The 17,670-nt window shown below is 41.9% G+C and overlaps 1 protein-coding gene across 3 annotated transcripts in view; it reads left to right on the top strand.

Annotated features, from left to right (window-relative positions):
- The window catches only part of SLC12A2 (solute carrier family 12 member 2), a 119,611-nt gene that overhangs the window by 65,793 nt on the left and 36,148 nt on the right, over positions 1-17,670 (top strand). For all 3 annotated transcript variants that reach the window (XM_088475112.1, XM_088475115.1, XM_088475113.1), the window contains 12 exons: positions 142-250; positions 2,486-2,613; positions 2,699-2,783; positions 3,047-3,195; positions 6,827-6,934; positions 7,566-7,689; positions 8,500-8,601; positions 9,103-9,258; positions 11,868-11,967; positions 13,097-13,208; positions 13,434-13,574; positions 17,456-17,562. In XM_088475112.1, coding sequence (XP_088331238.1) covers positions 142-250; positions 2,486-2,613; positions 2,699-2,783; positions 3,047-3,195; positions 6,827-6,934; positions 7,566-7,689; positions 8,500-8,601; positions 9,103-9,258; positions 11,868-11,967; positions 13,097-13,208; positions 13,434-13,574; positions 17,456-17,562 — 1,421 coding nt within the window. The remainder of the gene's footprint in view (positions 1-141; positions 251-2,485; positions 2,614-2,698; positions 2,784-3,046; positions 3,196-6,826; positions 6,935-7,565; positions 7,690-8,499; positions 8,602-9,102; positions 9,259-11,867; positions 11,968-13,096; positions 13,209-13,433; positions 13,575-17,455; positions 17,563-17,670) is intronic.

Below are 17,670 nucleotides of genomic sequence, written 5' to 3' on the forward strand. Positions count from 1 at the left end.
ATAGGTGTCAGTGGGGATATTACTGAGGAAATTCCTGGCTTAAGGCGCCTAAAAATATATTTATGTAATAAACGATACATCTGAAACATGTCTTTTTATTTTTGGCGCCCATTTAGTTTTGTATGTTGTGTTTTTTTACAGGCCCAAATTATGCTGCTGGTAATTTTATTATTGGCAATAGTTGACTTCTTTATAGGAACCGTTATACCATTAGAGGACAAGAAGGCCAAGGGGTTCTTTGGATATAAAGGTACTTATACAGTGTAGAGTTGGGTGCATTCACTTATTTTGTTGTTGTAGTTTTTATTTTTAGATCATTTTATCATTTGTATGGAAAAATTAAGTAATGCATTTAAAACTATGCTATCATGATAAAGGCTTATGGTGTTACTACAAAACCTTGCACACAACAATATCTCATTAGTTACTGGGACAGCACTATTTTCTTGGTAGTTTTGTAAAGCAACTGTGAGTTTAAAAGCGATTTACATTTGTATCTTTAACATACTGTATATTTACTGTATATAAAACAGCAACAATATAAGATTTTAACATAAACTGTACAAAAATATGTATTGCATGGCTTATGATAAAGGAACAAATGCACACTGCAGAAGTTGTGATACAAATAGTTTTGGTTTCTTTTTTTTTTTTTTTCCAACATCGGGCCTGATTCTGATCCTGGTGCAGAAGAGCAGACAGCAGCGTCTATTGGCGGCTGCCTGTCTGCGACTTCATGCAAATGCTGCTACAAACTCCTTTCCTTGTGTACATCCGTGCGGCCGAATGTGCAAGGACTGAGACGCCCAATTTCAGCATCCGGAGACAAAGTAATACCATCGGTTGCACCAGCTCTATGGCAGGTGCTGTTTCTCCGTCTGGACGTCTGTGTGCGCAGATGTTTTTATTGACATGCCCGCGAACACACCCACTGAACGGCCCATTTTTTGCATGCACTTCCAGCGACCACCCAATCACTGCTCAGGAACGCCCATCATTTTTCAAAGACATTTCTAATACTATACATCTAGATTGCAACAACGCCTTTGTGCGTACACTCATAACACATGCGCCGTAGTACTGTAGCTTTTTGGAATTGTGGCACATGCGCAATTGCAAAAAATTCACTCAACTACATAAACGTTGGCATTTGCGTGTGCCTCTGATTCAATCCCAATGTCTCTATATTTACATTTGTACGAGTAGAATAAGTATTTATTTAGAAAATAAATAGTTCTTGTTAGGAGGGCATTACCAAAGTGACAACCTCTATTGTTTTTATCTGTCTGTCCAAACATATCATCTTCAAAGCTATTATTTTCATTGTATTTTACAATGATAGCTGCAGAGCAGGGGTAGCCAACCTCGGTCCTCGAGAGCTAACAACAGTTCACGTTTTCCAGATCACCTAGCTGGTGCACAGGTGTATTCATTACTCACTAACACTTTTGAAAAGATCCACAGGTGAAGCTAATTATTTCACTTGTGGTTCTGTGAGGAGACCTGGAAAATATGCACTGTTGGTAGCTCACGAGGACCAGGGTTGGCTGCCCCTGCTGTAGAGTTTAGTGATTACAAAACCATCCACAGAAGGGTGTAGACCAGTGATTCCCAACCTCAGTCCTCAAGGCGCACTAAAGCTGGCCACACACTAGACTAACTTACATCCAACCATCCAACTAGTTGATTGGTTGGAATGAAAATCTGGTTAGCTATGAAAGCAAATGACAATCAGCAATTTGCTCCAGAACTCCGGAAAATGGACAAAAAACTGTTGTTTGAACAAATTGTTTAGATCAAACATTTAACAAACTTGTCTGAACGTCCATTTTCATCTGTTTTCTGGCATTTAGGAGCAAATAGCTGATTGTCATTTGCTTTCATACCTTACCAGATTTTCATTCCAACCAATCAACTAGTTGGCTGGTTGGATGAAAGTTGGTCTAGTGTGTGACCAGCTTAACAGTCCTGGTTTTAGTGATATCCATGATTGAGCACAGATGGTTAAATCAAAATAACTGAGGTACTAATTAAGTCACTTGTGCTCAAGTATGGCTATCTCTAAAACCTGGACTGTTAAGCTGGCCACACATTAGACCAACTTACATCCAACCATCCAACTAGTTGATTGGTTGGAATGAAAATCTGGTAAGGAATGAAAGCAAATGACAATCAGCAATTTGCTCCCAAACGCTGGAAAATGGACTAAAAACTGTTGTTTCAACAAATTGTTTTAATCAAACATTTAACAAACTTGTCTGACGACCATTTTCATCTGTTTTCTGGCATTTAGGAGCAAATTGCTGATCATCATTTACTCCCATACCTTACCTGATCTTCACTCCAACCAATCAACTAGTTAGCTGGTTGGATGAAAGTTGGTCTAGTGTGTGGCCAGCTTTAGTGTGCCTTAAGGACCGTGGTTGGGAACCCCTGGTGTAGACCATACTCTATAGGCAACTCACTGTCTTATCCTCTACTGCAGCTGAAATATTCAGTGAGAACTTTGGACCAGCCTTCAGAGATGATGAAACCTTCTTTTCCGTCTTTGCCATATTCTTTCCTGCTGCAACTGGCATCTTAGCCGGAGCAAATATCTCAGGTGACCTTGCGGTGAGTATTGTGTATAAGGTAGGTGTAAAATATTCAGTTTACATTGCTGTTTTTAATCCATGTGTATATATGTTCTGTTCTCCAGGACCCTCAACTAGCCATACCCAAAGGAACCATGCTGGCCATTCTTATAACAACTATAGTTTACATGGGGGTTGCAGTGTCTGTGGGTAAGGAGTGAGAATAATGGTTTATCTTTGTTATCTTTAATTCTGAGAAATGCATAGTTGAATACATGTGCATTATGTCCATTTATTAAATATAAACCTATTTGTTGACTGTTGTACTGGCAACCTAAATGCATAAAAAAACATATATATATATATATATATATATTATTGCGATTATTACTCTTGCATACGCTGTTTCCCTGCCAATTTTACCCCAGTTTTTTCTCCAGTTGTAGTAATCAATTATTTATCTTTTGCAACAGGTTCATGTGTTGTCCGAGATGCATCCGGAAACGTTAATGACACCCTCTCCGCAGCAGTGACAAACTGCACAGACGCAGCTTGTAGACTGGATTATGACTTTTCTGCCTGTGTGCCAAACTGTAAATTTGGACTTATGAAAAATTTCCAGGTACGGGAACGATAGCATCCCACCGACCTATATGTAAAAAATTTAAGTTTATAGCACTGTGGGCAGGGTTAGAGGCTGCCATGTCCTGCCTATTGTCCTGTTTTATTATACAAGGTTTTTGTGAGAAAGTGGTGTTCATAATATCTAAGCCTGTATCTGCTTATATACTGCTACTAGAAACATTTATCAAACCGTTATATAGGGGGCTGATTCCATTAAGTACGGGTGCACCCTTTGGAGGTGAGAGTAAAAAGGACCAATGCTCATTATGACACTAATATTTGAATTGGTCTCTGCACAGTAATCGCTTAATTGAGTGGGGCAGATCTAGCGTAGGCATTTAAAACCGATGTCTTCATGGTTGTTGAACAGTGTGCCACACCTGTCTTAATAGCAAAGAATAGCCTCAGGAGAGGCATGCCTACATATTGATATTCATTTTTCACTTACATTTTTATAAGAACCTGCAACCATCTCCTTTACTTTCACATGAACTATATTAAAGTGAAACAAATAAATAAAAAAATGCTGTATTCATCCACAAGGACATGTTATGAGGTATACGACAAATTTTGACCTGCATGTAAGAAAATTGTTAATATAGTACTTCTTACCTGAATAAAACTCGTACAAGGGGTAAGGTATTTTTTCTTAGTTAAAAAGTGAGTAAGTTGTACTATGGGCCCAATTCACACCGCCTCCACCCCGCAATTTGTGGCTCAGTGGGCACTGTTCTACACATGCAAAATGGGTCCTGCGCAGGTGCCCCACCATCGGAGATGTATGCAAACCATCAGGTTTACTTTAGACACTATAGGGTGTTTTTCCCCCAGGATGTATTACACTACATTTTTTTTTTTTTTCGTTCTGTATGTACAACCTTAACATAAGAGTGAATGATCAAGTAATCGAAGAGGAAAAATATTGCATCTACACAGCGCCAAAAGTAATACATATTATATATATATATATATATATATATATTATGTTTACTTGAGCCAACTGCAAAGGAGTCTTGACTATGGGCCTGATTCCGAGCCGGACGCTCTGACCAGAGCGCTCGCTCTGAATCAGGGCCCTCCTCCATGAAAATGGAGCGTCCTCCTGGACGCTCGTATAGCTGTGGGTCACCACCCACAGCATATACGAGCGTCCAAAAAGATGGTCGCGATGGTCTTGACCATCGCGACCATCGGACTTGCGACGGAGACCCTGCGGTAGTGTCTCCCTGCCACAAGCCCTGGAGTGATTTTGGCTCTATCAGAGCCAAAATCACTCCCATTGACATCACTAGTGATGTCAGTGGGGCCGGCTTCAGATGGTAGGCGTTCCCATGGGAACGCCTCCGTCTGGCAGGCACGCCCCAGGCACGCCCAACAAAGGGGGCGCGCTGTCAATCAACATCGACAGCACGCCCCCTTTGGTGCGAGACCCGGAGCGATGGGAAGCCCGTCGCTCCCCGGGTCTCGCGCATGCGCACGACGGAGCTCCCTCCGTCGTGCGCATGCGCAGTGGGGAACATCGACCCACTTGCGAGCGTACTGCCGCTCGCGAGTGGGTCTGAATGACCCCCCATATGTCTTTGAAGGGTAAGGCTGGACCAATTCTCAGGCACCCTTTGTAGAAACTGGAGATTATGGACCATATTCAATTAGGCAGCGAAAAGTCGGAATCGGCGATAAATTATCGCCGATGACGTCATTTTCGCATTTTTCAATTATCCCTATATTCAATTTGAAAGACTTTTAGCCGGTTCGAAAAGTCTTTGTAAAAAAATGGGGATAAGTTTTCACCATGTTTTCACCAAAAAAGTGCAGAATTGGGGTTTAGGGGTGCAGGCTTAAAAGAAATAACCTGCAACCCTGGGAATGGCCCTTAAAAATTAACTGTATCAAAAAAAAGTTGAAAAAATATTAGGGACACCCCAAAAAAATTATTTAAAATTTTGGGTAAAAAAAAAAAATGGGGAACAGTGTTTAAAAATAGCGAAATAGGTTCAGGGGTATTCTGTAGGTATGCGGCAGGTGTTTTCTAGAATAGGCTATTAGCAGCAGGTGCATTTTTGCAGCATTTTTTCAAAATTAGTTTAGGGACTTAAAAATATGCTAGTACCCATTTTCATATACCACAAATTTGAAAGTTAAGTGCTTTTATGCATCACTTCTTCAATTTCGTGGGAAAGAAACACCTGCCGTGGCTATTTAAAAATGCAGAACACATTCTGCAGGGCTAAACGGGGGTACCCACAGTGATCCCCTATGTCTGGACATCATTAGGGGGGTCCCAGGATGAATTCCCGAAAATTCCCCTATTTTTCCCAATACTTACCTTTTTTCGCCGGCTCCAAATTGAATACGGGGATAAACCGTGCACGTGCCCGATACTTGATCCCCAGAAAAGCTCCGATGTGGAGCAAAAAGTCCAGCGTCCAAACATGACAATGCTTCACCAAATGTGGTAAATCATTGTCCTGTGTGTATCTATGCTGCTGTCCTGATGACAGTTCCTGAGAGAACCGAAACGTCGACTACTATAACGATTTTTTAGTGAGTTTTCAATAAAGATTTGATTTTATCTTTCAACTACCTGGTGAGAGTTCTCTTTTCTATGTTTTTTATTTATATATATATATATATATATATATTTATTTGGAGAGAGAATATATGGGACATCTGGCGTACAGTAATACCATCAGTAAACAAAGACAATTTTAATAAAAAAACACACTTACAAACATATTAAAATGGGCATACCCATAAGAATTTCTATAAATATCCTCAGAATCCAATGTTATGCAGAACACATATAGGGGGAATTCAATTTGCCTCGGTAATTTACTGCAGGCTAATTGGTCCCACAGGACTATTCAATTAGCCCCGAAGGCGGCCCAAAGGCTGTAGTAAACGGGGATTTTTTTTTTTTGGAGCTCGAAAAGAAATCCTTGATAAATGGCCTATTTTCGGGTGCCGCAACCATGTTAACACATAGGTTCGAGACCTTAATTCGGATTCTATGTGTTAAGGCCTGTTTAACAGTTAACCGGGCGAGAAAAAGGGTCTATTATTAAATAGCCCCGGGTGTTACAACCAGAGACTACCACCCTTTTCACACCAGAATAAATTATCGGGGCTGATTAATTCCCCCCATAGTCTAGAATTCTACCAGAGTAGAACTGTATAAAACCTCTGAGAATAACAGATCCAGTCCTGGAAATTTAGGCATCGTTCTTGGATGAAATAGATAACGATCTGCTTACAGATGATCCAGAGGTAAGCCAGAGAAAGTCCTTCCTACTCACCCCAAGTTCCTAGGACTGTATGTGTTGTTCTAATCTGATCTGGAAACACTTTATGACTTATTAGACACTAGGGTGTTTTTTCAGTTATTTATTAAACTGTATTTGGTTTTCTTCTTCTAAATGCAAACTTAATATAACAGTTGATGATCAAGTAATCTAAGAAGAAGAATATTACATCTACACAGGGCCAAAAGTAAATTACACATTTTATTGTTAAGGAAGAAAGTTAAGATTGTGCAATTCACCATATCCCATTTGTGGAATCCTCTATGTAAAAGTTGTGAATAGTTTTTGTATGCAAATATGAAAATATAAGGTTCTCTAACATTGCAGGTCATGAGCATGGTATCTGGATTTGCGCCACTTATTACTGCAGGAATCTTCTCCGCTACCCTTTCTTCAGCTCTTGCCTCCTTAGTGAGTGCTCCAAAGGTTTTCCAGGTAAGAATACTATTCTGGCCTAGGTATCACATCAGGTGTATACACTGACATTGCTTTCTCAAACTGTGCCCTTGTAAACCATGGCCCTTATAGTTGCAGACCCGAGTGCATTTTTCATCAAGTTAGCCCACAGATTTAAAGCGCTAATAATTTCAAAGGTTATTGCCTTTTAAATTATTGGTGCCTTAAATATATGAGATAACTCGACAAAAATGCACCATGCCTGCAACTTGCAGGCTATTTTATATATATATATATATATATATATATATGTGCTTATTCTCTTGTGTTTGTAGCATTGGCTGAAATTCTGAAACTTACCTTATTATTCTTGGAAATACCGCTCTCCTTATGCACTTTAATATACAGTTAAGACCCACATTTATTTTCTCAATAGTAAGGTGTGCATAAATCAAACAGTACATACCATTTACTGCATGGTTCACAGTAGCACAGTGCTTTACCAGCAGTTCTTACATACTTACTAGTGGTTTGTGCTTTGGAAAACACTGTGTAATTGACCTTTTTTATTTATGCTGTGTTTTATTAGAACCACATTTCAAATTGAATGTTTTGCTTTGTACATGCAGAACATATATCGTCCTAAATGAGAGGTCTCCTTTCCCCCCAGGCCTTGTGCAAGGACAACATTTATCCAGGTTTTCAGATGTTTGCTAAGGGATACGGCAACAACAACGAGCCACTCCGTGGCTATCTCCTCACATTTCTGATCGCATTGGGATTCATATTAATTGGTTGGTGTGTTTTTGTTTTTAGTTTTTTTGTATCCTTTTCTTTTCCTATTTTTTATTTTTATTTTTCACATTTGCACCAAATAAACGAGCACAAGTAGTTTTTCCAAGTACCATATGAATGCATTTATTCATAGGAAAGCTATAATCATTTAGTTACAATTATACTCAAATTGTTGCATTTCAGACAAACGGCACATGAGCTAAGAATAAGCATAACTAGGTGGGAAGAAGAGGATGCTCATGCCATATGTGATGCATGCAATACAGACTATTATTACTGTAGTAGTTATGAAGCACGTAACTACAGTATGTCTGTAGTGGGTAGATGGAGTTTAGTTTGCCTGAAGAATGGATTTGGTGGTAGATGAAGTTCAGTATGGCTATAGACTGAGTTTAGGGGTTGATGCAGATCAGCATGGCTGTACACTGTGTTTAGGGGGTAGATGGAGTTCAGTATGGCTGAAGACTGGCTTTGGGGGCAGATAGAGTTCAGTGTGACCATAGCCGGAGTTTGGGGGTAGATGCAGATCAATATGGCAGTAGATAGAGTCCAGGGTGTCTTTAGACTGGGTTTGGAATATATGGAGTCCAGTTTGGCTGTAGACTTGGTTTGTGGGTATAAGGAGTCCAATTTGGCTGTAACTGGGTTTGGGGTGTATGGATTTCAGTATGTCTGTAGACTTGGTTGGGGGTAGATGCAATTCAATGTGGTTGTGGTTTGCGTTTAGTGGGGATTAGATGTGTAATTTAACACCACAGGTATAATTTTTAAATGTAAATTGAAATGCTCTCTTATATTTCCTTCTTTAGCTGAACTAAATGTGATTGCTCCCATCATTTCAAACTTCTTCCTGGCATCTTATGCCTTAATAAACTTCTCTGTGTTCCACGCTTCTCTTGCCAAGTCTCCAGGTAAGACTTAAGTGTACTGTGTGTTTTTTATTTGTCCCCTATGAGCAGTTTTGTCAGTTTATTGAGGGAGGCAGAAATACAGATTGTGACGGCTGTGTGAGACCATGTATTTGTTTACTAAGAACCTTACTTGGATGTTTGTGCTTAGTTTCTTCGCAAATTACATCAGCTGGTATGTTTTACGTTAGTTTACATGTGGTGACATTTTTACTTGTCTGTCACTGTTATACAAATCTTACAAATTGTGTTAGCAAAGGAAGAATCCAGATATGTGCATAATTAGGAAAACAAGTTGCTTTGTTTTTCAAACACAACAGTTGAGGGTTAATTTCCACTCTAAAAAGTACCAGATTTTATGCCAGCACTATAACTACTCCAATTTATTTTCCATGATACTGACAACAGAGAAGGGTTTCCAATGGAGCCAAGGGTCTTTTAATATGAGTGAGCATTGAAGCAACTGTGTTATTATTGATGATCCTTTTTGTTTTTTCTTGTCAGGTTGGCGTCCAGCCTTCAAATACTACAACATGTGGGTGTCTCTCATCGGGGCCCTCCTTTGCTGCGGTGTCATGTTTGTTATAAACTGGTGGGCGGCCCTTTTAACATACATCATAGTCATTGGATTGTATATATACGTCACATACAAGAAGCCTGGTAAGTTTATAGTGCCTGGTTTATACCTTTTGCAGTTTTCTTATTTATTTATTAACAGTTATTTTTTAGTGTTATGGGATGTAGGCAGCATACTGACAGAATGCCGACGGTCACAATACTGACAGCGGCATCCCACCTGTTAGAATACTGACAGATTGCGGAGATAAGTAATAGGGTAAGAGGGAGGGTTCGGGAGAGGGTTAGGGATAGGCACTAGGGGCAGGGTTGGGATTAGGCTGTGGTAGGGTTAGGGTAAGGCTGCAGCACCGGTTGGTTAGGGTTAGGCTATGGGAGGTGACGGTTAGGGTTATAATACGTACTTACAGAAATCTGTCGGAATGCCTCTGTCGATAACGTCGGCATCCTGACTGTCTGGATCCCATACCCAACCCGTGCATACATATCCCGCAGTACTTTGCAGAGAATATTTGACTATTCATGTCCGTCACTTTCCCAGTGGTGTTTACAATCTATACTCCCTGCCACATGCTTATACACATACACACTATGGTTAATTTTTGTTGGGAGCCAGTTAACCTACCAGTATATTTTTGTTTTGTGGGAGGAAACCGGAGCACCTGGAGGAAACCAAAGAAAGGATGGGGAGCATATACAAAGTCCACACAGTTAGGGCTTAAAACCGGTCATTAAAACTAGTACATAAATAATACTGAAAAGGACATTTTATACATAAATCCAGGTACATAAGTACAGTACATAGAGTACATAAATAAGTACAGGTGTAACGCTGCAATTGTATATGCCACCAGTGAATTTTCTGTTAACCTAATTATGTTTAGTTTTAATTGAGTAATTATTTAAATATATTCCTTTAGCACAACCTCATTTATATCCTCTAACACTATGAAATACTAAAGGTGGGTACACACCTGACAGATATATCTGCATATGAAGGTCGTTCATACACATTGAACACCCATCATCTGCTGCTGCAGCGGGCCGAGCCGGACTGGGGGCGGGTGGGGGCGTGGCTTAATTGCGGTAGGCATGTGGCCACGCCCCCTTCGGGGCACACACACACACATTTCCGACGCGGCGCTGCGCTTTGGGGAGGGGGGCGCTGTGTGCTCGGGCTGTCTCCCAGTGCAGCCCAGCACACAGCAGCGTGTGCTGGACTGCTGTGGATGGGGAGCTGTGCGGACCCGGGTAAGTAGTACCCGCTCGGTAAGTAGTAACCGCTCACGGCTCCCCTTCCCCCTTTGCACCCCTGTGTACGGGCGATCGGCTGATTGCCCGTACACACTTGCCGATGGACAGATAGGTTTGCAGACATATCTGTTCATTGGCTGTGCAGCATAGCCAATGAGATATGTCTGTGAACGACGTTGTTCACAGACATATCGTCTGTACACACTGGCCTGGCCGACGGGGGCACGATATATTGGCCAATATATCGGCCAGTGTGTACCCAGCATATGTGAAGCATAGGCCAATCCAAGTGCCAGTGATTCCATGTCTCATCATCCCAGTGGATAAAGCAGAGCAATATATTGGTGTTGGCACTGCATTACACACATGCATATACCATTGATTGATACATGTTTCATATGCATATATTTCATGTAATTTATTATCATTTTCAATTAGATAGAAGAAAATGTACAAGTCTTCTAACTAGTTTCTCTGAACAGTGGTTGCAGCATATAGCACCGAACATTTTGGGGAGGAGCTTGTCTGTGTGAAGATTAATTAAAATACCATTTATAATGGACTAAAGAATGTAGTGGGTTTAACTCCGGGGTCGCAGTGGTCCATGGCAAGCTTTAAAGCTATTTGTAGAAAATCATATCCATCTGCTGTTTTCAGTCATTCAGAAATTATTTATATCAATGGAAACTATTTCACAATATAACAAGAGTTAGATTGGTCGATTGCAGATGGCTTAACACCAACGTAATGGAAAGGAAAAAAAAATCATTTGCTTTTCAGTCTCCATAAACCTCAATATCCAACACTTTTTTTTTTATTCTTTAACTAAATTTTGTGATAACGCAGACTCTGATTTGGACATGACAGCGTGAGGTAAATGTGCAGATGGAACATATTACTTTCATCAGCATAACAGTGCTGCAGGTGCCTGGTAACAGCTGTCATTGTAACATCAGGCAGCCACATTTGCTAATACTTGTGAGGTCAGGATCCTTTCAGCACTGCAGGATGTCAAGGTTGTGTATAGTTTACAAGACGTTCCATTAGTTCCTGTTCTTTTCCTGCCTGTATCATTTTACTAATCATTTATAATAATATAACTATACATTTCCATTTCAAAACACAATACAACCGCAATCCAAAACCCAGTACACAATGCAAAAATGATTGCCACACTAAACATTCCATTGCCCAATTTGGCAAACAGTTGTAGTTTGTGTGTGCGAGGGTGCCTAATTGATCACTGTATCATAAAATATTGATTGGATGGGGTCATATGTTAAACCCCAGCCATCCAGCCCTCAAATCGTAGCAGGGTTTTTGGTCATCATCCAATTCTGTATTTTTTTTATGCCCAACCAACATCAACATTATCTGTTACATAAATGCTCAACAGTTTTTTTTTTTGTTTTGTATTTTTTTGCATTGCTCTCTTCCAGATGTAAATTGGGGCTCTTCAACACAAGCCCTGACCTACCTGAATGCACTGCAGCACACCATCCGGCTGGCAGGCGTAGAAGATCATGTGAAAAATTTCAGGTAATTTAACAAAAGAATTAAAAAAAAAAAGTTACAGCTCGTTTACTGCAATGTATGTGGGTATATTTTATTACTCTATTATGGAGTTACAGAAATCTATAAAGCTTTCTGCCACCACTGCCTGCAACACCTTTAAAAAACCATGCACACTGCAATTGTATATTTCTGTAATCTTATAACTGTCACACATTCTCCCGGGAATACATACGTGAGACTGGCTGTCTGAGATGCAGACGGTCAAATAACTGACAGCAGCATCCCGATGCTCAGAATCCAGACAGGGGCTCTGTAAGTATACTAACCCTACCTCATAACCCTAACCCTCCCTTCTTTGCATCCTAACCCACCCCGTTAGTGCCTAAACCTAACCCTCCCCCCTTGGTGCCTAACCCCTACCCCCCCAGTGGTGCCTAAACCTCCCCCCTCTCCCCGCAGCCTCACCCCCCCACAGCTTAACCCTAACCCCCCCGGTGGTGCCTAAATCTAATCCTCTCCATCCCACACCCCCCTCCCCACACGTTGTAAACCTAACCAGCCCCGCTATACTTACGTTCGGGATGCTGCTGTCGGAATTATGGCATCGGCATCTCATGATGTCGGTATTCTGGCCGCGGGTCGGGATTCTGACGCCAGGATTTCGATTGTCAGCATCTTAACTATATCCCATTCTCCCAGCCATTTCGGTGGCTGCATTACTATGTACCCATGATTAGTGAGGAGCCTACCTTATCTAGATCGGGTATATTTCTCATAACAGATAACGGTTTAGATGCTTTCGTATTCTCCACTTCTCTGAGTTAAACTGCCCTACAACAGTACACCACATCACTCTGGATATAGATTACAATGGTCTATGCTAATTCACTGAACTGTAAGACTCTAGATCATTTAATTTAGGACTCCTGCATTTTATGATCTGATGCTTGACTGTATCAGTAAATTCATTGTACGCATTACACTATTCTTACATTATTTATTTTCCTGGTTCATTGATTGATGTACTTATGATTGGTTGCCAAAACAATGGGTGTTGTATGGTACTGAGTGTATTTCAGATGCATTTCTTCAAATTGATTTTCAAGAAAATCCTATTTTAAGATTGTTATCCTGTGATTTCTTTTCACAACAGGCCTCAATGTCTTGTTTTAATTGGCGCGCCAAATTCACGCCCAGCTCTCCTCCACCTAGTACACGCCTTTACAAAAAATGTTGGTTTGATGATCTGTGGACATGTGCACATGGTAAGACGGGCTCTAATTTTTCTGTCCCCTCCCTCCGCCATGAAAATTTGCAGATGCTCATTCACATTATTCACAGTGTTGCTGCTGTAATCTTTTGCTATATGTGAGTGTGTATGTATATGTGAGTGTGTATGTATATGTGTGTGTGTATATATGTGTATATATATATATATATATATATATATATATACATACATACATTTTCTCCTATTTGTTTTTGTATAGGGTCCACGAAGACAAGCTATGAAAGAACTGCTTACAGACCAGGCTAGATATCAGAGGTGGCTTATTAAAAACAAGACCAAAGCTTTCTATTCACCGGTTCATGCAGAAGACTTACGGGATGGAGCCCAGTATCTCATGCAGGTAAGAGCTCTGGATTTGATCAGTAGTCCTGCAGGCAAAACCTGTCATGTAATAGAGTTGCTTCACTGTATTAGAAAGCGTCACACGCCAGCCGTCTTCCTGTTATTTTAGGCACGTCAGATATTTCCTTTTGTTGAAGTTACATTATGTTTATCACCTTTCTGCAAATTGTATTTTGTATTTCTCTTGCAGCAAAGCTGGGGAACACTGGGCGTCATTCACAATTGTTACATCTCGTACCTAGGAGGTTCGCCACCACGGCATTGGTCCGTGTTCTCATTGTGCTCCTCTCGGTTACTTTATTGCCTCACTTCGTGGGCTAGTCGGGAGACTGGGGTTGTCACTGCATCTGGCCCCTTGTTCGGATGTTGTAGACTCATTCTGGCCGATCTTGATTCTTGGTGCCTTGAGCACCAGGCAGTGGGTGTTTAGTTTGTGATCCACAGCATGGAGGCCAACAATGGTTTGTCCTCATTAGACATCAGGGATGCGTATCTTCAATCAGGGATGCGTATCTTCACGTTCTGCTTTGGGCAGGTCATCCTTCCCTCCTCCGTCATCCTTTCCTCCTCCTGCAGTCAGATCTGTTTTTTATCTTTTCCAGGCCATGCTATACAGTAGAGCCCCGGCTCCGTGTGTTTGCCCAAACATGAGGTCGGTGACAGCGAGCTTCTTGCGCATAGAAGGTATCACAGTCATGCCTTCTTTTGGTGTTCTGCTGGTATAAGATTATTCAGCTTCCCAGTTACTCAACATCCTAGATCGCATGTTTCAGGTCTGTCCAATCTCAGCGGGAACTTGGTCGACAGATCTCACCGATTTCCTGGCAGGGTCTTTCGTTCAGGAGGTGGTCTTCGACACCTCTATCCAACAGGTCTTCTTGAAGAGTGCAAAGTAGGGACCCTAGAGAACTTGGTCACCCCTGTACAGTCAGTGCGTCGGCCGTCGATCTTGTAGATCATTAAGTTGTTGGGTATGGTGGTCTGCACCTTAGAGACCATTCTGTGGGCCATGTTACACTCGCAGGAGTTCCAGCCGGTAATTCTCCAAGTTTGAAAGGGTTGTGCGGCAGCCCTCTAATCTCAGTTTCTCATTCTGTCCAACAGCACTCGTCATTTTCCATTGGGGATGGTTCACATCTCTCTCCTCCAGGTGTGATCCTTAGTCACTCTGGATCGGCTCATTGGACCCACTGATGGCAAGTCTCCTGGGCTGTTGTGCCGTACAATTACACTTTCGGCTGCAGGGTTTTTGGTCACTGTTAAAGACAACTCTGCTGATCCATGTGCTCAAGATCCGAGTCACTGTTCTGGCTCATTTTGGGGGACCAGTCTATCCTGAGCGGCTTGCCAGTTCGCATGCAGTTGGATGACGAAACAGCAGTGGCATAGGTAGATCATCCAGGAGGCACTGCCGCGATGGCAGGGGCAGCCCGAGTCCTTCCTGGGCGGAGACCTTTGTTCTGACTGTCGGTTTATGCCGGTAGGGGGAAATTGAACAGCGGACTTCCTCAGCAGAACCACGGTCTCTCCATCCAGTGGCTTTACTACCTTTTGTTCGGACGTGAGGCCTTCCACAAGGGGATCTCATGGCCTCTCTGCACCGAAGCTCCAGAGTTTTGTGTGTGATACTGGTATCGTCTGGCTTCCTCTGTGGGTGCCTTGACTATTCTGTGGGATTTTTCATCTAGAGCATCTGTTCCCGCTGCTCACCAAAGTTGGAGAAACCTCATGTCTCCAGACACGTCGAGGCTTCTCGAGTGAGTAATCCTAGGGGCTCCAGGCTGGCTATGATGTTGGCGGTACACGGCCATTCTCCTAAGGTCATTAGGTCCAGGTTGGGATCTATGAGGGGACCTTCCACTGTTGGTTTTCACAACCTGACTTGTGTATCCGAGCGGGATAAACTTGCAGGATTTTCTCTCTGTGGTCCGTACTAGGCTGCGAGCTCTGACACCGTTTCCATCTCGTGCTTACCTCCGAGTTTGGGAACCCTACCTCTTGTTGTGTAACCATTACAAGTTTTTGCCTCTCATGTTTCTTGGCCTTCCTTATGGAGGGTTTGGGGGCCGGTTGACGACTTAATTTTGTGACTATACAGGTTCTGGCCCTGTGAATTCGGCTTTTGGCTTTCTCCCGAGGGTCAAAACCATTTTTACAGGGTGTGTGCAGCGTATTCAGCCACTGTTTCGTCCGCCGGTGGTGCAGTGGACTCTAATCTTAATCTAGCCTTCTTGACTCTCACACTGGCTCCATGAGAGTCGTTGTGTTCAGTGACTCGTCAGTTAGTTGCTTGGAAGATGATCTTCCTTCTGGCTATTGCCTTCCCTCTGCATGGTTCCGTGTTTAGAGTTTGCAAGCCGTCTTTTCTTGGCTTCCATTACGGTTGTGCGGTTCTCCGGACAGGTTTTACGTTCCAGCCGACACTTGTTAAGGCCTTGTACTTACACCAGGGTATTGTCTTTCCGGTTCTTCCTCCTTCTGCAAATTCCCGGGATTGGTATGATCTGGCTCTGCTAGTTGTGCGTAGCTCTGCAGTGTTTCTTGTACATGTCTTCTTTGGTACACCGCACTGTTCGCTGCGGGGTCTTTATGACGCGCATGCCCATGGTTGGCCAGCATCTCCACAGACCATTCTGCGTTGGATCCACCGGTGCGGAGGCAACTGCCAACAGATTGAGTGTCAGCGCCTTCCACGAGGATGGCAGCGATCTTAAGGGCAGCAGGACTTCAGCAACACAGGTCCAGGGGGCCGCTATCTGGTCCCCTGTCCGCACGTTTGCTCATTTTTACGTTTCAGGCTTTTGCCTCTGACGGCACCCACTTTGGGCGTACAGTTCTTTGGTCAGGCAGCGGAGAGTTCCCTACCATAAGGGCAGCTTTTGAACGTCCCATTGTCCAGTGTTCCCCAGCCTTGCTGCAAGAGAAAATAGGATTTTTAGTCAACTTACCATTGTATCCTTTTAAGCAGGCTGGGGAACACTGTGATCCCTCCCTCACGCTCAGTTGTGCGAGATGTTTGGTTCTTGACCCGTCTTTTGCCTTCTGGTTTGTTTGGTTGTCCTACCAGTTTCATTGGCTTCCTGCTACTCCTCTCTGGACTCTTTTAAAGAAGTACTGGAATTGTGGGATTGCAGGGGAGAGGAGCTTCAGTTTTATCAAGTGCCAGCTCCAGCCCCAACCTACAATCCCATTGTACAGTGTTCCCCAGCCTGCTTAAGAGAAAATGATTCAACGGTAGATTGACCAAAAATCTTTTATTTTAGTTTTCTATAATATGTATAACCCTTTTCTCTAATCAGCGCATTAACTGCTAAGGTGCCACTTATTCCAGCCATGGGGAAAATTAAGGAACAAATGGGGAAAAAAGACTTGTGGTTATTATAGTCTTGGGTCATAATATCTGGTTTCTAATTAAAAATATTCTCCTTTTCATAAGACCTATACTAAAGGTCAACGAGTTAATTTAAAAATTGTGCCTTTAAAGTAGACCAGTCATATACACACAACTGCACAGTAAACCGATGTCTGATCAGACAACATATCGCTAAACACACCTCTACATCTATATTTACTGTATAGTTTTTACTAGTCTACCAATTTCCCATGTCTATATGACGCTTTCAGATATAAATATCTATCAGTAATGAGGCTATGAGTATCCCATGTACTAACGCGAGTATAATCCCTCTTTTGTCATTCGTCATAAAACTCCAATAATGCTTAATGCAGGACTCATCAAACACAAATGAATGGGTTTAGTTTTAAAGACTTTATTTATTTATTTATTTATTTTGAGATCAAGAATGATGTGTACAATTATGATTTCCTTTTGCAATTAGGCTTTAACTGCACTTTTCTATTTTGTTTTTGGTATTTTAGGCTGCTGGTTTGGGACGAATGAGACCAAATACCCTTGTTGTTGGCTTCAAAAATAATTGGATTCAGTCTGATATGAAAGAAGTGGAAACCTACATTAATTTATTTCAGTAAGTACAAATTTTCAGTCACCTGTTGGTAATGTACCTGTATAGCAAATGCAAATGATAATATAAAAAATACTACTTTGACCATTGGTCACGTGGAGTGTGGAATTT

The sequence above is a fragment of the Taudactylus pleione genome, unplaced genomic scaffold (genome assembly GCF_031769625.1).
Source record: "Taudactylus pleione unplaced genomic scaffold, aTauple2 ptg000162l, whole genome shotgun sequence".
Taxonomy (NCBI): domain Eukaryota; kingdom Metazoa; phylum Chordata; class Amphibia; order Anura; family Myobatrachidae; genus Taudactylus; species Taudactylus pleione.